This window comes from Cynara cardunculus, unplaced genomic scaffold, assembly GCF_001531365.2.
Source record: "Cynara cardunculus var. scolymus isolate 2C unplaced genomic scaffold, CcrdV1 Un_Scaffold_1013, whole genome shotgun sequence".
Classification (NCBI taxonomy): Eukaryota; Viridiplantae; Streptophyta; class Magnoliopsida; order Asterales; family Asteraceae; genus Cynara; species Cynara cardunculus.
Genome location: NW_020200663.1, coordinates 118315 through 143732, shown reverse-complemented (window position 1 = coordinate 143732; position 25418 = coordinate 118315). Strand labels below are relative to the sequence as shown.

Here is a 25418-nt window from a genome sequence, read left to right as displayed (position 1 = left end):
GTGTAAATCGAACACATTTGTGGAGTCGTTTAAATATGTTGGATTTTAAATATATTAGATTTTAAACTGTCATACAATTTTTTCATCGTTAGTCTGTAATTGAAACTATAACTCTTATTTATTCAAATTGTATTAATATGTAAAGACCAAGTCTAACCTATATAATCGTTAAATTTATCTTATAAAATCAGTGAAACTTCAAAATCGTTAAAATTCATAGCTCTCGCCGTATTGCGCGGGTACACAACTAGTTATTTGTTAAAAGAAAATATTGCCACCGTGAGTGTGCACAACGTTTTTATAACTTCAGAACCCGATTTTTATCCTGTGAAAACCCGTTCTTTACATACGCCCATTGTACTTTCATATCACAATTTTGCCGCCTATTTACTATGGCCAAGGGGTTTCTCTTCTCTCAATTGCCGCTTCACATACTCACTCGATTGTGCCTGTAACAAACATGGCGTCAGCTGCTCCCGTTCAGATGATTGATGATGACGATGTAACTACTTACTTTATTCATTTCTCTCACAAAACCCCATTGAATTTCTGTCAACAGTTCTTGATTTTGAATTCACTTTTTTGCGTTAGGATTTTGATTGGGAAGCAGCTGTTAGAGCGATTGATGTCGCTTATGAAGAGGCTGCTAATAAGTTCTCATCTACTGCTGCTGCTACTACTACTACTAGCGCAACCCCATTTGGAAGTTCTAATTTACATATGGATTCTTGCCCTAAGACTGAAAACAACAAACCCACTTCTTCTCGTCAATCTACACTTGATCGATACATTGGATTCACAGGCTTAAAATCTGTCAATCAGGATGCCAGACATGATGCTCAAGATAAGGCTGAGTGTGACGATGAAAGAGTTAGCAGCGTTAGCATTGACCACGAGGCGGCCAAAACCTGGATATACCCAGGTATTATATTTTATTTAATATAACTTTATCTTGCATTGCTGTTATTGTTTATTCTTTTCTGGGTCTACTGAGTTGTTAAATTTTGATTCTGGCATCGGTTTTGTTCTTCAGTGTTCACCAGTACAACCTAATACCAATCATTCCCTTTGTTACAAAGAAAAAATAGATATTGAATTTGATCAGGTTGGTTACTGTTGATTGTAGAAGTTAGTAAAGGGTATTAAATATTTAAAGAAAATAGTTACAACCAAGTCAAAAATCATAATTAATACTAAACAGAGTAATGCTGGTATCAAATTTACCACAAAACATGTCTTTTCATTCAAAAGGATTTAACGTATAAAGTGAAAGTATGGGTTTTTATTTCTTTTTGAAACACAAAAGTGCATAACAATGGAGATGATGTAGGAGAAATGATGATCTGGCAAAAAGTATTGAGATTTAAGCACACCATCATCCACTGAATCTCCATTTTTTTTTTGACTAACCTGGATATCCAACCCGCTATGCTAGCCGACTAATCCCAGGGCGACCACCTGCTTCGCAGATAGTCCGGAGTCACCGCATTTGAACCTCCGTGGCCAAGGGGATTTTTATTCCTCCTTGGATTTGAACCTGGGACCTCCTTGTACTTTTGACCTTTGGAGCCAAGCTCAAACCAATCAAGCACCACCCTTGTGGTTTGAATCTCCAATTCTTGTGGTGACCAATGGCTAAACCTAAAGCAAACTTCTTTCTATTCTACTTTATAACCTTGATCTTGTCTCCTTTGATACTTCTAACAGATGCGGTGATGACAAAACTCATTGACTTGCAAGAATTTATGAGTGTAGTGAAACACAAACAATAAGCGTTAACCATCTTAAACCAGAGTCAAAAGCAATTATAGGAACATTGATCATTATAAAACTCACACTGTTTCGCTGCCTTGTGATACATAGATCTTAGCAAACAACTTAACAACTAACTAGTTAATTGCCACAAATTACTTGCTCTGAATGCTACCCTAGAGACGGTTTCCTCCCCTTCATATGATGATCAATGAATATCAATGGTTGCTTGATTTCATCCCTGAACTATTTGAAGAAATTCTACTTCTTATTCATGAACACAATCTTCATTTGCTTAGTTGTTGCTCTTTAAGAATGACAATTGCTCGGTGGTAATAGTTGTGGCATTCTTTTAGGTAGCAATTTTTGGCATGTCATGAGTTCACTAATCCACTAGGATGATCTCTTCGAATGCCACTTTCATGGCATTTGAGTGTTTCTAGCATGCTCTTGACAATTTCTTACTCTGGATAGTTCGCTTGATCAACTTAGTCCTTCAGTTTCTTTTTTGGGTAGCACGGAGAGGAATAGAAAATGTTTTTGGGATTTAGCTGTAATGCAAATTCATATGTTACCATCCTATTGTCTCTTCATACGACTGGATCTCAAATAGTTAATTTTGAGGTGCAAACAACAATTTGATGATGAGTCAAGGCTTTGGTCTGTGAGCCCAAGTGCCCAAGAGACATTAAACCTTCCTGCTGTAGGCACCAAAAAGCACGAGTAGTTTACAAGTGTAGTGCTTGCATAATTGAATTTCAATTAAACTCGGCCCAATCTTTTACTAAAAGGATTGAGCCGAATCCAACATGCATATATTTTAGATAGATACATACTTATATAGTATAGATATAGAAAATTTAAAATAAAAACTCGAAGACTAAACAACTCAAATCTTTCTATTTTTGTGTTGGATCCACAATTAATCCTATGGATCCTTAGGATTGGGATATTCTTTTAGATCCTGTAGTTTCCCTGGATAGAGACAGGTATCACAACTCTTTCTACCCATCCTGTATATTGTCCTTTTTGTTCCGTATTGTAATATCATTAGGATGAAATTGTTATAAGCACAGTTTCATTTGTTTCAAAAAAATTTCTGATAAAATTTTACTGATCTCAAACGGGGTACACTTACTTACACTTGACTGTAATAATAAGTCCATGGGGATGCTCATATTGCCATCAGAGTACCACATCAGTGCCTAGAATAATTAAAGTGGTACCTAGAATGGTGGCAGGGGACACTTAAGCTACTATTGATGCATATGCATGCCTAACAGACTGTTCATTGAACTGTTATTGAGGTTGTTGAGGTGCAGTAACTGATAGCTGAGATTAGCTTGCTGCTGATTTAATTCTAGCTTTTGGTAGTTAGTGTTGCACAAGTTGTTAGGGACTCTTGTCCATATTTTTCTTTGTAAATTCAAGATGCGAAGAGATACAAGTCAAAATTTTGCAACATGTAAATATATACTGCAAGTGCCAAGCCATTTAGCATTTGCTTCACATTCAAAATGCTGAAGCTTACCGTGATCATGTCTTTGTTATCGCATTAATACAGAAGAGAAAATTAGTTCAGGAAGTTTGAATTCACTCGAGTGAAAGGAAGATAATTATTATCATTCAAATTAGTTCGGGAGGTTTGATTCTTGTATGGGTTTTAATTTATCCTGTTTATTCAAATGCATTACATGTACCAAAGTTTGACCCAATGTGGCTATTAATGCTATCTAGGGAAGTACATTTTTGTAAATATTTGCATTCTCAAGCTTATATTCTTGATCTTTCCTGGCAGAAAATGTTCCTGTTCGTGAATATCAGGTATCCATTACCAGGACGGCTTTATTTTCAAATACATTGGTGTCGTTGCCTACAGGACTGGGGAAGACTCTTATTGCTGCTGTTGTGATGTATAATTACTTCAGATGGTTTCCTGATGGTGATGACATGTCTTCAATAATTCTATCTACTTTATAGATTATTATAGTATTTTGGCTTCTCCAGATATTCAGTTTTTTCTTTGCATGTCGTGGATTATTTGTTGCATTTGATGCTGGACTGTTTTAATTGCTTCTCGTTTTTTCCTGTTGTTACATAGGTCATCATGTTTATGCACAACTACTAATCTTGCTGAAGGGTTAAATGGTAACATCATCTGGACTATATGTTTATTGATTTGCATTTATGCTTCCTTCTCATTTGACCATATGCCCTGAAAGGCGCCAAAAGCGCACCTCATTACAAGAAACATGCTTCTCTGAGATACTTCAGTCGATCTACGTCCTTTTTTTCACTTCGAACTTGTTTAAACACGAGTTGGTCATTATAGCAGATTACAAAAGCTTGAAAATGCATAACCTGTTTGTTTTCCTCTAGTCTTTTGTCTCTTCTTTCAAATACCACATATTGTTTTGAATGGCTGATGTCCGTTTTTTTATAATATGTAAGTTGGTATTTTAATATCCCCCAAACGAGGGAATTTTCTAAAAAGTTATAAACAAACTTTCTTAAATTCTGTTTAATTTTCTTGATTGTTTCTTGTAAGCATGATATCTATGTTATACTTAGTGTGTTTATATGGAGAATATTTTTTTTTGCAATCAGGTATCATCTTAAGCTCTATTAGAAAGTTGTTGGCTACTAATTACTAAAATAACTTAAAGTAGTTATTTGATGACTAACCTCATAGCTTAAAACGTTTAAAAACAACATACGATAATACTATTCTAGTTTATAATATCTATAGCTATCTCTCATCTATAATCTAATCACATAAATTTATATGTGAATTTCAAAACTTTGTAAGTTGATTTCATAAAAAGCCAGCATGTATCTATACGGAATGGATGCTCCTGTTCTTATGTAATGTTCTGATTGCAGGAAAGATTGTGTTTGCTGCTCCTTCTCGTCCTCTTGTTATGCAACAAATAGAAGCATGCCATAATATTGTGGGAATTCCACAAGTGAGCTATCACCTATATTTTTGTTCAAAATATTTGTCCTATTAGTTTCTGAAATACGACGTTCAGGTTCTTACTCTAGTTTTCCATTTTATCATATCAAATTGATTGCAGGAATGGACAGTTGATATGACAGGTCAAACAACTCCCGCAAAAAGAGCAGACCTTTGGAAAGCTAAACGAATCTTCTTTGTTACCCCACAAGTTCTTGAAAAGGATATACAGTCTGGTAAGTCTCTAAAATCCTATTCTGTTGGTTTTACACACTGTGGAGTTCCTGCCAGGCTTTAGAGTTCTGTCAGGTTTTATATATCAGCATGCTGCTGCTTGTGCTAAATATCATAAGATATATTGGTGGAATCTGGTTCCAGGCATTATAAGAGGATTTTCTTGATAAATTTTAGACCTTAAATGGGGGAATAAACCTAATGAGAAGAGTATGAAGTATGTATGCCTAAATATATGGAAACATGACACTGTTAAATGTGTCCTTGTTTGATCATACTATATCATGATTACCAATTTTAAAAAGATAATATCATTTACTCTCTGTTGACCGGAAGATTATCATACTGTCTGGGAAATAATGTAGCAAGTATATGTAGTGCCACATATATGACAGACTGCAAAACTAGATGGTGTTATTTACCTTTCAGACCGATACCATATATAAGAGATGTAATATAAAGTCTTTAACTTGACTTATGGAATTTAATGGCCTGCACAGTGAAATAGCGTGCTGCATAACTTATACAGATTTTAAACATGATAAACTGTCAAAACAGCCTCTTTGATTTATTTTCCTTTCTTGTTAACTTGATGGGATACATCATTATTGTTTTTGTTAGCTTAACATTAGAATGGCTTCCCCCCAAAACAGAAGCATCTTGAAAGATAATTATACACATATAAGTGAACAGCAAACATAGAAGGGCACATATAGGCTTTACCATAAAGCTGATGACTATTTTGTTCTATACGTAATGATTACTTATGGACGAATTGATTTGTGTCACAATCGTGTGTATGTTTGAATTTGACTCTAGTCTTGTTTCTCAGTATCATGGTGATGTGATGAAAAAAAAATTCATCATTTTTCCGATCTCATGTGAAGACATATCTCAAAGCCTGCAATACTTTAGCTCTTCTAGATACTTAAAATGTGGAATTGGTATTCTCTTTCTAGTTTCTTATGGAAATGGTATAATGCAGGATCATGTGTGGTAAAACAACTAGTGTGTTTGGTGATTGACGAGGCTCACCGTGCATCTGGCAACTATTCCTACTGTGTGGCTGTTCGTGAGGTATGTCATTTCTCTGTCCTGATTGTAATAGTGTTATACCCTGGAATATGTTTTTGGTTACGTTTGCTAGTGGGAGTAAAGGGTAGAGTGGGTAGTTGGTTTTAGTAAGGATGTAATAGCAGTAGTTAATAGGGGAAGGGCAATATTGGAACTGAGAGTATTCTGTTACAAGGCGTAAAAAGGGAGAAGTAGCTTTAAGAGTCTGTTAAATAGGTGAGAGGCATGTAGGGACGGTTATCTGCTTTGTATTCTGTTTTGGTGTGAGCTTGGGAGACCCACCAGCTTCTCAAATTGCTGGAAATACTCTATCATAATCATCCGACTTCCTCTCATTGTTTCTGTATTTTACTGATTGAATGTGAGAATACATCAAACAAATGATAAGGGGTTCTCTGTGATTGCGGTCTTTACTCTGCCATCAATACATCCAATATGTATCTCTGACTTTGAGATGCTATGATTTCTCTTGCTCATAGTTGATGGCTGTTCCGGTACAATTGAGAATATTAGCTCTTACTGCAACACCAGGATGTAAGTCATCTATCGATCAGCCTGACCTTCACAAAGTTATTTTGTAGGTCTTATCTTTTAATTCACGATGTTATCTGTGACTATTCAGCTAATCATCAGACTGTCCAGCAAGTTATTGATAACCTGCAAATATCTTCTCTTGAGCATCGAAGTGAGAGCGATCCTGATGTGACTCCATATGTGCATGATAGGAAGATTGAACTAATACAGGTACATGTCAAGCTGCCAAACCTGTAAGGAATTTTTTCAAAGCATTCAAGATTCTTGCTATAATGCTGCTAGGTTGCGATGGGAAAAGATGCTCTTGAAGCAAATAGTCTGTTAATGGATGTAATACGACCATCTGTTGCTAGGCTTTCTGCCATGGGAGTTCTTCCGAAAAGAGACATCCAAACAGTAAGATTTTTTCTTGTAGGATTCTTCATTTACTTTTTTAATAATGCAATTTTGCCTTTTTTATGTTTTCTATTCTTGATGCTATTCTATCAAAGTAAATTGAAAATGGCTGCTATGGATTTTTATTTGAAGGATTTACCCAAACATAAAGATACTTCTTTTTTGTTATCTAATGAGCGTGCGAAAAGATAACCTTTTCTAGGTTCTTCAAATGTATGGTGTGTTTGCTATCACTATAGTATATACTAATTGTGAATGTAATGAACATGCTATCCTGTTCTTTAACTTGATTAAAATTTTGGTATTCACGATTTTTTCTTCATGATTATGCAAATGCATCTGATTGAAACTTTTTTCTTCGTACAAGTACTTTCATATATGAGTATTACCAACTGTAATATCCAAACCTATTTATTTAGCTTGTTTTGGTCAAATAACTATTAGAATGAGCATGCCTTGTGCTTATATGGACAGTAGTGACTGGCCTGTTCATCTTATCTTGGCAGCTCAGCCCATGTGATTTTCTCAACTCAAGGGACAAATTTCGCCAAGCTCCGCCACATGACTTGCCTCAATTCAAGTATCGGGAAGTAGAAGGGATTTTTGGAGCCCTGATTACACTATATCATATAAGGAAGCTGCTATCAGTTCATGGCGTAGCACCAGCATATGAGATGCTTAAAGAAAAATTGGAGCAAGGGTATCTTCTTGTAGATCTTATTCTTAAGCAGCGATTCTGTTTCTTATAATCTTTTCACTGAAAAAGTTTGGAAGCCTCGACCAACAAAAAAACAAGCAAGAAGCTTTATTTTGACTTAATTGTGGATTAGGCTACAGATCAAAAGTTATGATATCTTACAATTTAGTTAATCAAAACCTCGAAGAACTATGAAACATGATTACATTGCTTTATCGTTCCTATTTAATGGCCACCTTCTTAGGAACTCCACTGCTCAAGTCTATATTGACTGTCTTGAGTTATCAAGGCTCACATAATGAAGCAAGACAATGTACATTTTGAAAGTGGTGCCTTGCCATGTAGGATGTCAGAACATAGGAAATGAAATGTGTCATGGAGCCTATGCTCAAAGCCATGCCAAACTTAGCATGATACAATCACAATTCAAAGTTTGAGTCTAGGTTAATCAAATTAAAATCTGAACCATTCATTCTGTTATACGGTGATTATGTCCTATTGAACTTATAGAATTACAATACAATACAAGAATACATAACAATAAAGCAAACAAGACCTAATGTTGAGCCTATAATGTATTTTTTTCTCTAAACAAGTAAGCCTTCAACATTAACATTTTATTTATTTCTCTAAACAAGTAAGCCTTCAACATTAACATTTTATTTATTTCTCTCCAATCATCATCTCACATGGTGCTTTCTTCGGAAATACTTTTTCTGTGACCATTTCTCTTTTGCAAGTTCTTCTATGCAGCAAACAAGTTTTCTTTCTTTATGAGTGGTTTTTTTTTTCTCACGAAGTTGCTTATCTAGGGCCTAGGCTCTACTTTTCTCTTTGGTATGCTTAAATATTTTATAGTAAAACAAAGTGTTTCTAAAAAGTATAGGATGATCTAGTTTGTGCAGCTTTCTGACCTAGGCTCTACTAAAATAACAACCCGTAGTCTAGTTGAAACCCACTTACACTATTGTGTGATGGACTCTTTTCTATTTATTGATTACTTGATCATGGTTGCTTAATTGTGGAAGACTTACACCCTTAGTTTATTAACTTGGTCACAATTTGTGGTGTTTTTGTTCAAAGCGGTAGCTCAAGATTTTATGATTTAGCCGTGTCACTTCAAGAAATATTTTATCATGTACTTCCACTTCATTGTTTTTTTTATAAATGGCAAGCACAACATGCCATGGATCAGATTTAAGTTGGTGTCATGCTTGTGCTGCACTTTGCGACCACCATTATTGGTAAATATCTTCTCTCCTTAATGGTTGACCTAAGGGCTTACTTTTGAGTCCTCAAGGTGTCACTCATGGTGCCAATCTATGTTGCTTAAGGCTCTCATTTTTGTCAATCTTTTATTCTATATTGTTAACCACAAATAGCAAAAGGTCCCTACTTGACTTCCAAGCAAGCTTTATAGGCAATTATTAGAACAATTCATATTAAGCTTTAAGCTTGGTTGGTGAATATATGTATATAGTACATGCACATAAGGATATATATATATATATATATATAGAGAGAGAGAGAGAGAGAGAGAAAGAGAGAGAGAGAGAAAGAGAGAGAGAGAGGAAGGTTCAAACGAGAACGCTAACTATTTAAGAAAACAAGAAAAGGTTGTTAATGTACAAAGCACATGTGATTTTACATTAATGTCAAAAAAATGGAAGCGAACGACTTTTGAACTTGTATGATTTTGTACGTGATATATATATACATACATATATATATATATATATATATATGAATCATGTATGATTTTGTACGTGAATCATATATGATTTTGTACATTAACGATCTTTTTCTTGTTTTCCTAAATAGTTAGTGTTCTCGTTTGAACCTGCCCTATATATATAGGGAGGTTCAATTAAGAAACGCAAAAAGATTAACTACGTATGAATAAATGATTCATATGTGCGTGGTAAAAGGAAACGTGGGTTCACATATGCATCTTCATATGTTGATAATTGGTAAAAATGTAGGTAGCAAACGTTGGCTCACGTATGCATCTTCATATGTTAATAATTGGTAAAAATGTAGGTAAGAGAACGTAGGTTCTAATATGCATCTTCAAATGGATTTCTTTTGGGTTTACCAATGATGCACATATGACTAATTTATTCGTACATTCTTAACCTTTTTGTCTTTCTTATTTGAACCTTCCCCCTCTCTCTCTCTCTCTATATATATATATATATATAGAGAGAGAGAGAGAGAGTTGGGTTCAAACGAGAACAATACCTATTTAAGAGATTAAGAAGACGGCGGAATAACATCACGTACAAAATCACAAGTGATTCACACGACCTCGACACACGACCTTGCCACGCGGCCATAGGGTCACTTGCTAACTTTTTTGGCCGTTAATGTAAAATCACATGTGATTTTGCACGTGATTTGACCGTGCGTATTCTTCTAATTGTTTAGCATTCTCGTTTGATCCTCCCTCTATATATATATTCAATCTCCTTTGCATGCATACCGTGACCCGTGGATGCCGGAGGCATCCATGGGTAATCTCATTAGAAGTTCATCGAGATCTTTTAATAAAGCAAAAAAACTTCGATCCTTTCTCTCTTGTAGTGGTGAGATTGTCCTAATCATGCAAATTGAATTATATTTCTTTGTTACTGCCAAAGTAGAAGCAACATCCCATCTTAAATTGTGTGAAAGCAAACTAAACTGCATCAATTTGATCGGTATTCAGTTGACTTAATTATACATGAATTATGGAGCAAACTGGGTTATACTTGAAAAACAACTATTTGGGGTGGTTTAGTTTGGGGCTTCCCTTCTAACCCATTTCATGAACAACCAAAAGTAATTACTGAAAATTTATTTTACTATTATACCCAAGTTGTACATATATACAATACTATACATGTACACATATATTTGGTGTCTCTAAGGTTGAATTGAACCAAACTATTCATTATGTTTTGGATTATTCTATTCGTTTTAAACTTCTACTTATCTTTGTTATGCGTGATAATGTGATATTAGTTTGAGTTACAATTTTGATTTTGACTTGTTTAATCTAAATGTATTTTATCGTGAACCTATATAAATGTGTGACGTGGTTGTAATTTGTAAAACCTTCAACCATAAAAAGGTTACAAGATAGGTAATGTGTATTTAAGTTTTTTTTTAATCAATTGTTGTGGACAAGGCTCACATTTTTTGTGATGAATGGTATGGATATGTGAAAGGGGTTTCATTCGGGTAATAAGTTTGGGTCTTGTATCAACCGAACCAATTTGTCTCATGACACCAAACACGATAGTGATTTCTAGCCAAGAAATGCTTACGTTTCTATAAAAGTTTAAGTTAAAGTTGTGAATTTATATGTTTTTTTTTTTGGTTTCTTGCTTTGGTTAGACTAGAGGTTTTGACATGTTTAAGTCTTTAAACGTGCTAACGTTGATCAACTTTCAGGTCTCTTCGCCTTTTGAGTTCACATGAAGCTCTTCAGAAAGTAAAGGGTATAATGGAAAAAAACGTGTCTAATGGCGTTCTTAGTCCAAAGTTCACAAAGATGATAGAAGTATTGATTGAACACTTCAGTACGTCACATGTCCTTTTTCTTTTCTTTTTCGACTTATTGTGATGTTTCAATGTTGAGAGTTAACTTTACTTGATGTTGCTTATGTTCGTTGCTAACTTTACTTATGAACTTAAAAGGAAAGCTGTCCAACTTCTCACACTTCATGTAATGCATTGGGATATGAGACAATTAATTGGAAAATTACATTACAAGTTAGATTATCTCATTATACGTGGGCCTTTTGAAGGTCAACTATTGTTAACCTTACCAATTACACATGGCCGTTTGAAGACCGGCTACTTTTAACCTCTCCCATGTGTTTGGAATTGTATATCATAAGCATGTGTGAATTGTTATGAACTTAAAACTAAACTTGGTCAATTTGAGTGGTGGTGACCAAATGCAAGCCTTTTAGAGCTTTATATCACTAGGCTATTGTTTACTGCTTGATGACTCATGCGACTTTAGTACTTTGCATCTCAGAAGTACCAAGTCAACATTGCCATTTTTGAAGGGCTTCATGGAATTACTTGCAGAAAAACTTTGAAAGAATGCGTGAGAGATATTTTTTACGAAAAGCTTTGTTGTATTGCTTGATTGTTTGTTGGATGGAATACAAATGAGACACTTCACCTATTTATAGAGGTCTTGGAACATCCTAAATAGAAGAATTCTCTAGATACATGATTGTCTAAGAAATTTTAGGTTATTCTACACAATACTCTTAACTCGTTATAAGTATCAAGAGCAACCTAGATTTCAAGACAACTTTACAAGATACAAGTAGGCATAGAATACATTTTATAACTCTACGGTTTCATAGTTAATTCTATAGTCTTCAAGCATTTTTCTTTGTGGGAGTATTGTTTGTGGTCTAGTAGGTTCCATGTGTGCGGTGCTGGTAAATCTCATGGAGAACAAGTGGCCAATGACATTTATCCTCACTTGCTCCATGACAATTTCGGCATGATCTCCTATGGGATCTTCTATGTTGACACTTGTGTCTTGATTCTTTGTTACATACATACATAATGCATATTTTTTGTGCCTTGTCTATGCATCTCGTTTGAGATGGGCCTTGATTTGTGTTATTGTCTGCATGATGCAATAGAGTTCATTGATGGTAGGAGGGTCATTTTTGCTTTGTTAAAGAAATATATCTCAAGGACTAGCTGATAGTGATTTGGAACTATTAAAACATTGAAGTTACCGTTCTTTGGACCAATCTAGATGGTCACTCCCCTAGTAATGTTGAGCATATCTTTTGCCTTAGGGTTCATGGTTCTGTTTGATTTTTCTACGCATGTATCTTTAGGTCCAATCTTCTAGCTTTTTACATTCGTGATAAAATTATGTGATTGTCGGCCGTTAAGGCTTTTGTTTGTCGGCCGTTGACTCGAGCATCCACCAAAATGATCCTCCTCTATGGTTTCTCATGCTAGGCATGTATAGTGTTGTGGAGTGTGGACCTGGATTGAGCCAATTTGTTTCTCAACTGCCTCTTTTTCTCACGAGCAATCTTGGCATGGAAGCGAGTTCTCTTAGTTTTAGGCATCCTTTAATCAATGTTTTTTGCACACATAACCCTTGCAGGTGGAGGCTTTTGATGTGCTTTAGTCTTTTTGAGGTTACTTGCTTGTATGCAATTATGCTTGCCTCTTCCACCCTTTTTGTAGCTTGGTTGTGAATTGTTGTGAGTTAGAGGCTCTTTTCTATACTCAGTCTACCAAGGACCCTACTTCGATTATTTTGGATGCGAGATCTTGGACTCTACATTGCTGAAGCTTAGTCTTGGCCTAGGAATTGAGATCATTCATTATGCAACATATATGGGATTTCCAGCATTAGCAAAGTAAATTTATGAAAACTTATTCACTGATAATATCCAAGTGTTGGCCGACAAAAATATTTTCATTCCTTGTACTCAATGTTGTTATACATTTGTGTATTGATATTTTGCTTGAAGTCCTTCCATGAGTTCAGGGTGCATACTTCTTGCCAATATTTTCATTCCTTGTACTCAATAGGGGGGTTGCTCTCGGTTTGTTGCAAAAACATTTGCTCTTTGTTGTCGTTCCTTTTACCGCCTATTGCTTGTTGCTACATGTAGACCTTCTCTCTGATTTCACTTGTTTAACGGGTTATTTTATACTTCTTAATGATCAATCTTACCTTGATACTTTGTGCCTTGAATGTACTAAGTCAGCCTTGTAGTTTCTTGAGAATGGGCTTAATGGAAGAACTGGGATCAAATAACTTTGAAATGACATGAGTTTTTTGAGAAATGCTTTGTTGTATTAATTGATTGTTTGTTGGATGAATTGGAAATGAGACTCCACCTTTTTATACGGAGTCCGAGATACAAGATTTCCTTGGGTACATGAATTTAGGATGTTCTATTTTATCTACAAAACACTTACAAGTATCCAGAGTATTCTGGCTATCAAGAGTAGTCTGGTTGCTTCTAGACAATATTACACGATACAAGAAGATACTAGGTACATTTTCTAGTGAATTCTAGAGTATCAAAACATTTTTCTCTGGTTTTGTAGATGGTCCAGTAAACGTCATGTAAAACTTTCAGGTGGCGTTTGGTTCGTTGGAATCTGAAGGAATTGGAATGGCAATCCCGCTGACCAAATTCCGTTCCCGCATTTGGTTCCTTTGACGTTTGCTAAGGAATTCAAATTCCACATATGGTGGAATGTAAATTTCTTGGGTTTTAGCAAGGAATTTCAATTCCTTCGTACCATTTTTAAGTAAAAACTATTATACACTTATATTTACTCCATTCCGTTCCATCCCATCATGATGGATGTCAGCACCGATAAGAAATGACCCACTAGCCCAAGCCCAATTGTAGATGATCATCCCAAGCCTTGGAATGCTATAAATACTAATGGGTTAGCAATAGGGAAAGCATGGAAGAATTATGGTTTCTAGAGTATTCGGTAGTGAAAGCCCGGGAAGGAGGAAAGGCCATTCATTGGCTTCCTCTTGATTTTGTCATCTCAATCTTACTGAATCCGACAATCAAATAGCTTAATCCTTTGCTTTAGTTTGCTGTTTGATTATTTTGTTCTCGTGTGAAAAATCCAACAATCAAGGGAGACGACGGTTGCTCCAGAGACTCATGTGAACACACGATTCCAATCAAGGATTGATGCTCAAGATGGAAAAATCGAAGCCCTCTCTAATCAGGTGAAGAGTCTGTCCTCGTCGGTCAACTCCATCAAGGAGATCCTCAAAATTGCCCAAATCTCTCAAGAAGTTGGCGACAGATTACCTAAAATATCAGGGCAAATGACAGAATTACAAAGAAGGGGAGGGATCAGTGTTCAAGAGAACTTCGGAGAATGACGGTTATGATTCCAGTGAGAAGAATCTCGATCATGGCCTGGGTTCCTTCATCAGGAACAATCACTTTGAAACCCCCATTTTCTCGATGCCTAAGGTGAAAGTTCCCGTGTTTGAGGGCGTCAATCCCAGAGGTTGGATCACTAAAGCCGAATTCTATTTTAGGTTCATGAAACTCCTTTCTCTCAGAAACTAAAATTAATTCAAATGTATATGGATGGATCTGCCTTAATTGGTTTACTAATCTTCTAATCAAACACCCACACACCACTTGGGATCAATTTCAAAACGAAATGATGGTCCAATTTGGTGGAACTAAATTCCACAACGCACATGAAGTGTTGGGATCACTTACTAGGAAGAGGATATTGATGAATATATCAAGAATTTTGAAGCTCTCTCAGCCTTTATTCCAAATCAGTAAGAAACTCAATCTATAGGGATGTTCCTTCGTAGCCTCCAAAGCGATATTAAGAATTGGGTTAGGGTTCTCAACCCACATACTTGTGATCAAGCAATGGATCTAGCCCATCACGTAGCCCTAGCAACTGCCATGGGGTTAAGACCAATATGAGTGGTAAAACGTCGTTCAATAATGGAACTGGCAGACTGAATTATTCCTGGAAATACACTCAACGAGATTCGGTGAATGCATAGATAAGCCCACCATCCTTAATTCAACCTACCCTTAGTCCAATCGGCTCAATTTTCATACGGGCCAAACTCAACTTAAACCCTTCGATGCTACTAAAAACACACCCGTTAACCGATACTACTCAGGAACTCAATATCTAACGAAGCAAGAATGGGAAGATAGACGCAAATGTGGGCCGTGTTTCAGTTGGGGGAGGGAGGGGGGAGCAATATTCTCCCCAACATAAGTGCACCGAGGGACAACTCAGGGTGATTTTGTTGGCCAACGGCGAGGAATTGGGAGAGGGTGGTGAAGTTCGTTGTTTTGAGGAAAAGGGAAACAATGATCCAGTCTTAGATGGTGAGTGTAATGCCCTTGAGTTCTATGGATTTGCATCAGACCTTTCTCCGTCCTTGAAGACACTTAAACTAGCTGGGGAACTACACGGTGTACCCGCTCTAATTTTGGTTGACAGTGGGGCAACACATAACTTCATCTCGAAACAGTTAGCATTGGCTTTAGCACTGGAAATTCGACAAACAAACCCTCTTTCCATCTGTTTTGGCGGTGGTACCCGAGTTCGCATCTCTGAAGTATGCCAAGGGGTCTCAATACAACTGGGGGACCATTACTTGTATCGTAGATGCTTTGGTCTACTATTTGGGATCCTTGGACATGATTCTTTGCACAGCATGGTTAGGAACCTTGGGCAACATAGTTTCTAATTGGCAGACCCAACAAAGGCAGTCCTGGAAAGATGAAACCCTTGTTCAGTTGCAGGGAGTCTCCTCGTCACCTTACAGTCAACCTTCAGTTAAGACATGGCTAAGAAGCTACTTGGGAGGATGCAACTGCCATTTGGACTCGGTTCCCTGATTTCAGGCTTGAGGACAAGCCTGCTCTTCAACACGGCGGCATTGATGAGGAATGGCCCACTAGCCCAAGCCAATTGTAGATGATCAGACCGAGCCTTGGAATACTATAAATACTAATGGGTTAGTAATAGGGAGGGCAGACAAGAATTATAGTTCTAGAGTATTCGGCCGGCTGTGAAAGCTTGGGCAGGAGGAAAGGCCGTTCATCGCTTCCTCTTGATTTTGTCATTTCAATCTTATTGAATCCGATAATCAAATAACTTAACCCTTTGTTTTAGTTTGCTGTTTGATTATTCTGTTCTCGTTTCTATCAACCACCGTTGCCACTGCCACCGCTATCGCCACCACTACCGCTGTTGCCACCCCCTCCAGTATCGCTGTTTGGATACTGACAACCATCTCATCGGTTCATTCTTTTGTTTGACCATAAACAGTTTACAGGCTGCAACATGCACTACAGCCTTACCATTCTTGATCACAGTTTTTTCTTGTACCTCAAACCAAACAACCCCAATAATTCCAGACAACCAGTAGTATACCTAATTAAGACAATGATCCTTCTTCGATAGCATCATCCAACTTTGATGTGGATGTTGCAGAACAAAACAGAGCCATCTCTATAATAAAGCAAAATGTGAAATGGTACACTGAATTGTAATAACAAGTCCAAGGAAATAGGGATAATTGATCAAGCACAATACTAACAAGTGCTATTTAACGAGTATAGACTAGTGAAAGCAAAGAAAATGATTATTTTTTCCATGTGAGTGCATGTTGGAGAAAATATTATCTAGAGAGAGATCTAATAAATCATTTAAAGAGGAATAACATATTATTTTTTGGAGATTCTGACAATTGTTGCATATGCAGAAACACAAGATCCACAGAAGTCGAGGGTCATCATTTTCTCAAATTTTAGAGGAAGTGTAAGGTCAAGATATGCGAATATCTTGAGCTCTCATTTATTTTGATTTTAGCGATAAACATGCTTAGCAGGCGGTGAAATTTCAAGCTCATCTAAAGTTTCAAATATACATCTTACTATTTTCAGGGACATCATGAATTCATTAGCTACCATCGGGACATATGTTAAAGCTACAGAATTTATCGGCCAAAGCTCAGGTTAGGAATTTTTTCAGTATTTCTCTTTTACCTTAGAGGGCACTCGAAATCCTTTTCACTAATCACTTTGCTATTGTATGTTAGTTCTATACTGTATTCTGAAATTTAATAGTTTCTTATATAATTTAGCGTGTGTTCTTGGTGATTCTTTTCTATATGTTTCTATATAAATGGGATAAAGAGACAAGGGGGATGGTAGACTATGGAGTTAGCAGGTAATCTAGGTATTCACATGAAAGTGAGACACAAGCAGAATTCGGTAGATGATGTGGTAGACTTTTGCTTGGTACATGATTAAATAAGTTCATGATGAAGGTCGAACAAGCTAGTGGGAATGGAATTGTCATCATCTATGTTCTTTATCTTTCTTGAAGTATTATGCCTAGACCATAGATGCACTTTCTTCTTTATTCTCATGATTAGGGTAGTCACTTTGTGCTAACTTGCCTAAAAGAACAGAAATCTTTTTGATAAATGATGTAGCTAAAGTAATTTCAGCTTCAATGATTGATTGTGGAACTGCCATCATTGTTTCAAATGCAACCCATCACATTTGTACAACCAATGCAACCCAAGAAATTGAAATATTAATGGAAATTATGAGAGTTCATTTATTATGATTTACATATTTATGGAAGATGAATAAGGTTCATTAATTATGATCAATACTTTATATTAGGAAACAATCAAAAHWTYTATGAAATYACATATTCATCAAATTAAATGGACKGTTGAGATTGAGTTGTATTGGTTGTACAAATGTAAGGGGTTGTATAATAACCCACCTCTCTCTCTATATATATATAATATTATATATATATAGATGTGGTGAATACTCAGAATTTTTTATTTATATTGTATTTTTGCACAGGTAAAAGATCCAAGGGCCAGTCACAAAAAGAACAGCAGGCTGTTTTAGAGGTAACGGTTTCCAACTTTGATTTTCCTTCTGGTTTTTTCATGTTTTTTGTAGTGTTGCTTTATCTTTTGAAATTGTTATAGAAATTCCGGGCTGGTCAATTCAATGTTATTGTCGCGACGTCAATTGGAGAAGAAGGCCTAGATATCATGGAAGTTGATCTCGTTATATGTTTTGATGCTAATGTCTCACCTTTGCGGATGATTCAGCGCATGGGCAGAACTGGTAGGAAGAATGAAGGACGAGTTGATATCCTTTTATTTTGTCTTATTTGTTTCATCGCAGGATCATGCAATGATAAAGTTGTTTCACCATGCCCATCCTACAATAAGCGCATGCTTTTGGGATTAGCAATGATAACATTTATTTATATAAGAGTTCCTTAACAAACATACTGGTCTTAGCTTGTGAAGGCACAGAGATAAAGGGTTATATGAGAAAGCAAGCGAGCAGCAAGGTTATTAAAAAACATATGGTAAATGGAGGAATGAATAGTTTCCGTTTTCACTCTAGTCCAAGGATGGTAAGATTTATTGTTTGGAAATGCCAACTATTTGATCATGAATTAGCTTAACTTGGAGTTTGTTAATATTTTGTGCTCTGTAATTCTCCAATCAGGTTCCACATGTTGTTAGACCTGAAAAAAGGCTTGTCAAACTGTTAATTGAAGAATTTGTTCCTCGTGGAAAGAAAGTGAAAGACGACAATGACATTCAGACACCCAAATATAAAGCTAAACTTACCGATGCTGAGACTGATTTGATTGCAAAGTATTTTCACCCTTCCAGAGAAAACAATTGGAGGCCGTCTCTTATCGCTTTCCCTCACTTCCAAGCGTTCCCATCAAGAGTGCATGAAGTTGCTCATTCKTTGAGAACTAGGATGCTAATTGATACAATGCAATGTTTGCAAGGGTTACCAATTCCTAACCATAGTAAATCCTTCGACGGCTGGGTTTGTACTTATCTCTTTCTAAACGTTGTCGCTTTTATTGTCTTTATCTATAAACCTTGGAAAAAACACATTGAGGAGGTGACATTTTACCATCTGTCCACTTACATATCCTGGTAATTCATTGTTCAATACCTAAGTGTGGGGTTCAAACTCATACCTCTATGTTACGAGATTCTTGAGCAAGTTTCAACTGCTCAGCGCAACTAGCCAGGCATGTGTTTATCTGTCATTTTGACTTCGTCTTTTTCTGTTCTTTTACTTCAGGATGAAGAGACTTTGGCAGACAGCTTCAGAGTTGAAAGCGTTGAGCATCACAATAGCAATACAGGAGGTAACAGAAAAGGCTTGAGGGTTGTGTGGTTCATATCAATTAGTATATTTGTGACATTGGTGAATTTAAAGGCAGAATTTTTATTTAAGAAATGCTCTTTCAAGTAATTACTTGATAAATAAGGACCTGAAATAGGGTACTCAATAGTTTAACTCTATTGGGCCTTGAATAAGATGCATACCTATGAATATTATTCTAATAAGATGATGTATTCCCTCGCTGTGGAAACTTGATTTACTACCGAGTGTTGAGTTTATTTAGTGCCATTATTACAAGATCATGCATATCATACATGCTTTAGCTAATATTTCTTGATAGTACAGTATATGAAACTAGTTGTCAAGCTGTTTTGCCATGTCTTTTTCGCCTTCCACCTCTTCCAGGCCCAGGCAAAACTGTTCTGTACTTTCTGTTTCATGGCTTTTGGTTGTAGAAAAGAGTGAATATATTAATAAAAAAACTGTGGGCAGGCTTAAGTGCCCAATATTGTTGGCATCAAAGTTGTTTCTATAATACTAGCATGGCTAGGACTAGTATACATAAAAATACGAAGCTGACAAGAAGGTAGGAACTCGGGAAAAATTATACTTAGTGATTAGTTCTTATAATAGATTTCTTTCTGTCTGTGTCAAATACAAACACATATATATGTATGTGTATATATCTCGAGTTTTTTCTTAGGAAGTATACTTGTGTTTTCAGTTTTTCATTTCTTTCAGGCATAATACGTGGTTTATTATTTGGGTAACTTTTGCGTGTTGGTTATAGATAATGCCATACTCCTCTCTCTCCTGACCTAGCCAATTTGTTGTTGGCACTCAAATTATTTTATAAGCCATCCTTCCATGAATAATTAAATGTGATAATTGTCTCTGATATTTTCTTGCTTTATGGAAGATACATTTGTTTAAATAGTGCTTCATGATTCAAGCTTTTCATGTTGGATTTGCTATGTTTGCAGAAGATGATACGATACGAGAAGAACTTGAAAGTGATATTCTTCTGGACACCTCCAGAACTGAGCAGAAACACAATTGCCCTCCTGTTCGATCCCAAGATCCTCCCATCCACTCTTTTCTGTTTGGGTCGGATTTTATGTCTGTTGATTCACTTGGAACCGTTCTGATTCTGTCTGTACCGTCGTTTCCTCTGCAACAAGTTTCTCCGCCTAAAAGTTATAGTCCACGGAACACCCTGTTTCTGAACTGTTCGAAGTCTGATATTAATCCTGTAAAAGTTCCATGTGGAGAGTACCCCGGGACAACATTGGATGTATATGGTGTTTCTACTACCCTGGTAAGAAGCCAAGGAAATGATGATCTCGTGACATCTTCACAGAACACCAATGACTTGCGAGAGGACAAACTAGCTGGAGAAGGTAGAGTTCTGCAGACAGAAATTTCTAATATAGAGTTATTTAACACCAGGGAGAATCCTTGTGCTGTTGTAGACAGCACTCATTCAGCTGATGAATCAAGCACCGATTCTAGAGCTGCTGATCTCAGTCCCCGACTAACAAATCTACTGATGTGTGGTGTTGTTCCAGAGTCCCCTATAGATAATGGTGAGTATTTCACCCCACAATTATGTGCTTTCAATATTATTTTGATGGGCAAAAAGACCAGACCCTTCGGTCCAGACCATGACAGCATCTGATCGGACCATATCAGACCAAAGATTTTTAGGGCGGACTGGGCTTTTTTGGATGGTTTTGACCAGACCTGATTTGTAAGACCAGTCCATGCCCATCTCTAAATTACAGTAATGGTCAATTATCAACATAATGGTTATTTTTGATGAGAGCAAAATGCAACGGAGTTTGCCTTAATTTTTATTTAGTGCAACAAATAATTTTTTTTCTCAATCAATGTAATGAATTTTCAAAAGTTCTTCGTTTTTACCCATTTTTACCGGTAATCTGCTTATCTTGTAACACTTGATGACGTGGATGTCAAGTTTATTGTTCACTTTGCCATAACCCTTTCATTAACATTTCATAAACCTTTCGTAAAGGGTATCCACGTCATCAAATGCTACAAGAACAGCAGGTTATCGTTCATAATGGGTATAAAATAGGAAATTTTGAAACTTTGTTACATCAATTGAGTAAAAAAGTTCTTTGTAACATTAGATGGGAACTAAACCAAACTTTGGTGCATTTTGATTCATTTTGACCTATTGATGAAGAACAATCTTGAAAGTTCTTTCTGTTACGTATATGTACTGGTGCAAGAGAATATACTCTAGTGAACAAATTTGAGTTTGTGCAGGCACATCAAGTAAATTGAAAGGTAACTGCACGACTCCAGATGTTGATATGCTCCCCAATGCCCCCATATCATTGGTCCAAAGTAAGAACGATGAAGGAGCCGAGGAGAGTACTCCTAATAGAAGAAATGTTGCAGCTCAATGTATGCAGGGAGAAATACAAACTCCGAGAATTGATTTAGTGAATGGTTCTTCAGAAAAGGGCATTTCTGCTTCCAAGTCTAAGGGAGAAATCCGAACTCCTGTGACAAACTTGTATGATAATAGTTGTAGTAAAGATTGGATTTTAACTTCAGGGGAAAAATCCGTTAGTGGACCAAAGCATAGGCTTAAAAGGTTACGTAAGTATGGTGATACCAAAAGTAGGAATTTGTCAGATAGGGAAGAAATTGCAGGCCATACATCAGTTTCTGGTAGATCTTGTGCTCGATTGGATCATGCATCTCATATGCATCGTAGAGGTAAAATTCAAATTTTAAGGGCTTAATCTTCAAGCGTTTATGGTGCTTTTTTGTATGAGGCACTCATTGCCACTTGACATTTATATTTTCATCCAGGTGACAAGAAGCTTTTTAATGATGCCAGAGTTTTTATAGAAGACGAAGCTGAGTAAGTCCGTGCTTATATCGAGGATGTTAAAGTTTTCATTACTTTCACATTGTTATTTGGGCAAACTGCATGAAAATGCAACCTCCTTTGGTGTGGTTCGTATTTTTTGTAACGTACCTTTCAAAATCTTCATTTTGATACCTCATATTTGACATCTTAAGCATTTAGGTACTTGGTTTACATATGAGAATTGCTAGAAAATGCAGTGTTACTTTGGTTTGATTCCTATTTTGTGCAACATATTTTGGTCTAAATGTTCGAGATATCACATCTGAGGTACCATAATGAATAATGAAGGTAAGTTCCACAAAACAGGAATCAGATCAAAGCATGTTGCATTTTCATACATTTTGCCCTTGTTATTTCTATGAGCAAGGACATTGTTCAATACAAAATATCATCCATTGGATTTTGCCTGAATATGTCATTGAAATTAAAAAGGTGGTTGATGAAATCTCAGGGTGTCGTCTGAAGCATCTGGTGATGAGGATGTTGATAACGGGCAAGATTCTTACGATGGTAGTTTCATAGATGACAGGATAAATCCGACGGTGGCAAGCACGCAGGCGGAAGCTGCTGAATGTGATATGATGGCTCTTTATAGGTCTGTTCCCTTGAATTTCGAGTTCTATCCCCACTTGTATGATAGTGGTTGTATTAAAGATGCAATTTTTGCTTTTCATAAGGTCAAAATATAACGAAGTTTACATTTTTAGTGTAACAAACCTTCAATTTTTCTTATTCCATACCTATTTTACCTGATAAACGAGTTTTTATTCGACATTGTATTAGCGACATTTGATGTGGTGCTTTCAACGTAGTCAATAATTACCATGATACTTAACAACTTTGCATCCACATCATTATGGGTCAAAATGGGTATGAAATAGAAAGATTTGACTGTTTGTTACACTAATCCAGAAACAAAGTTCATTGTTACACTACATCGGAACCAAGACAAATTGCATTTTGATGCATTGTTGACTTTTCATCATTAGTTGCAGATAAGTTTTTTCGCGCTTATATGTTTTTTTTATGGCAGACGGTCTTTACTCAGTCAAACACCAATACAGCGATCGTCACACTTATCCGTAGATCTTAGTCCCGATAATGCTGTTCCTATAGACCAAATGCATGATAGTGGAAGTGCAGTTGGGATCACAAACCCATCTCTTCATACTTCTCATATGAGCACGATTGGTGATTCCTCATCCGTCCCTTTGAACACCGTGGGGTTCTCTTCTACCACCCTCAATGGAATCCGAAAAAGAAAGTTGAGTTTTTCTCAAGGTGGGTCCCCTCCTATTCGTAATTTAGAGAAGGAAACCTTTTTCAAACCAGAAACTGGTGGCGAAGAATCGACATGGCAAGGAGAAAACATGGATGCATTTGAGGATGACGAGTTCTATCAAGGTATTGATCTCGATGCATTGGAGGAAGAAGCTACAAAACAATTGAGATCGAAATCCGAGTTGATGAACGAAAAACCAAACAACCAAAATTTGGATCTTTTGGATTGTCCTTCCTTTGATCTGGGAATTTGATGATAACTTAAATGCATATTGATATATAGGTTTTTGGCTGATGATGTACATATTCTTGGAATGAAGGGGAATGTGACCTTCTGTGTAATTATCATGGAGACAGCAGTGGTGATGGAAGGGAATTCAAGATATGTATATATTTACCAGTCAGAGGATTTTTATGGTTACCATTAGCTCTACTATTTTTTTGGGTAAATCTTTAATCCCACCTTCGGGTGAAAAGATAGCCTTATTTATTTCGGTTATTTTTTTTTACCGTTTTGTTTAGGATTAAGAACCAGATCGAAAAAAACTAGAACTTTACGGGCCCACATCTGTCCTAGTTTTCAAACCATGTATTGGTTAAAGGTCATTAGATCAGTTTAGAAAGTAATAAAATGAAGACTAGACGTCTGTACAAGGATTAGACCAACCCGATCAAAGAGTTTATGGAGGTACAGACACGTGCACTTACTTTCATCGAAGCAATATTAAGTTCTTTTTACCTAAACCATGTAATTCGTACAGACTTTACAAACCGATCTCAACCATACATGTAGATAATCAACAACGTGGATTTTCGTTTCCTAAATTTCTCTCAACCGTATTTTATTACCGTCTCTAAATTTTAAAATAAACAAAATCAAGAGTTGAGATTAGGTTTGTAAGATCTGGAAGAATTATATGGTTTGTATTTGAAACCAACCGTGTATAGGTATTCAATGTTAACTTTTAGGGAGAAAGTTGTACCATTTTATGGTGTTTATTAAAAGTTGTAAATTAGTTGATTTTTTCCAGTACATATTGTTACAATTAGGTCATATAGGTTATAATGAGTCACTTGGTGATGTATAAGTTATATTGGTTGTAATGTCATATTGTGTTGTAATGGGTCATATGACCCATTATAACCGTTATGAACTAATATGACCTATTACGATTCATAATAACTTATTAACCACTACGATGTAATATCCCCCATCGTGATTCATTGCACCTACTACACCCTGTATGACGCCCACTACCACCACATACTACCTATTATAACTCGTTACAACCTAATATTATACGTCATATAAATCCATGTGACGAATTTAATTATAATTTATTACAACCCATTTAACCTATTATAATTCATTAAAACCCTGTATAATCTAGTATACCTCATATACATTGCAACCCATATATATGACCTATTAAAATTTAACCTTATACGACATTATAACCATTACGATTCATATGACCAATTATAACACGTTATGATTTATATATATCCCGTTAAAAATACAATAATTGGTTTGCACAATGTCACTCATTTAATTTATTTATTTATTAATGCAAAATAACCAGAAAATTCAAAAAATTTACTACATTAATCGGTTTTATAGATTAAAAGGATGTATTTAATCGATTTCAAAAAATCAGTGATTTATTTGTTCAGAAATTTAATTACTCAAAATCTAGATTTTCCCGAACATTATTATTTTTGTGTGATTTTTTAATCTAATAATATTATGTTAACCATCATAATATTACAATGATTTATATATCTATACTATATTATAAAGCATTTGATAAAAACTCTTAAAAATTATTTTTTATGCATAAAGTACTGTATATTGATGCATATTATTTTAAA

At 36.0% G+C, this 25418-nt stretch overlaps 1 protein-coding gene across 3 annotated transcripts; it reads left to right on the top strand.

The window, feature by feature from the left end:
- Positions 1-412: 412 nt before the first annotated feature.
- LOC112502181 (DEAD-box ATP-dependent RNA helicase FANCM) lies at positions 413-23947 on the top strand. 3 transcript variants are annotated; one of them, XM_025106021.1, is made up of 23 exons: positions 413-502; positions 592-922; positions 3551-3694; positions 4636-4718; positions 4830-4944; positions 5928-6019; positions 6496-6550; positions 6639-6760; positions 6833-6946; positions 7453-7646; positions 11079-11206; positions 16924-16984; positions 17105-17175; positions 18047-18096; positions 18178-18343; positions 18490-18617; positions 18713-19048; positions 19313-19379; positions 20341-20943; positions 21650-22108; positions 22205-22256; positions 22717-22860; positions 23299-23947. In XM_025106021.1, the coding sequence occupies exons 1-23, from the start codon at positions 461-463 to the stop codon at positions 23798-23800; spliced, it is 4059 nt and encodes a 1352-aa protein (XP_024961789.1). In that variant the 5' UTR covers positions 413-460; the 3' UTR covers positions 23801-23947. The 3 variants fall into 3 exon arrangements, with proteins under 3 accessions (XP_024961789.1, XP_024961790.1, XP_024961791.1); XM_025106022.1 differs by lacking the exon at positions 6496-6550 and having other exon boundaries at positions 6587-6760; XM_025106023.1 differs by lacking the exon at positions 23299-23947 and having other exon boundaries at positions 22698-22805.
- The last annotated feature ends 1471 nt before the right edge of the window (positions 23948-25418 follow it).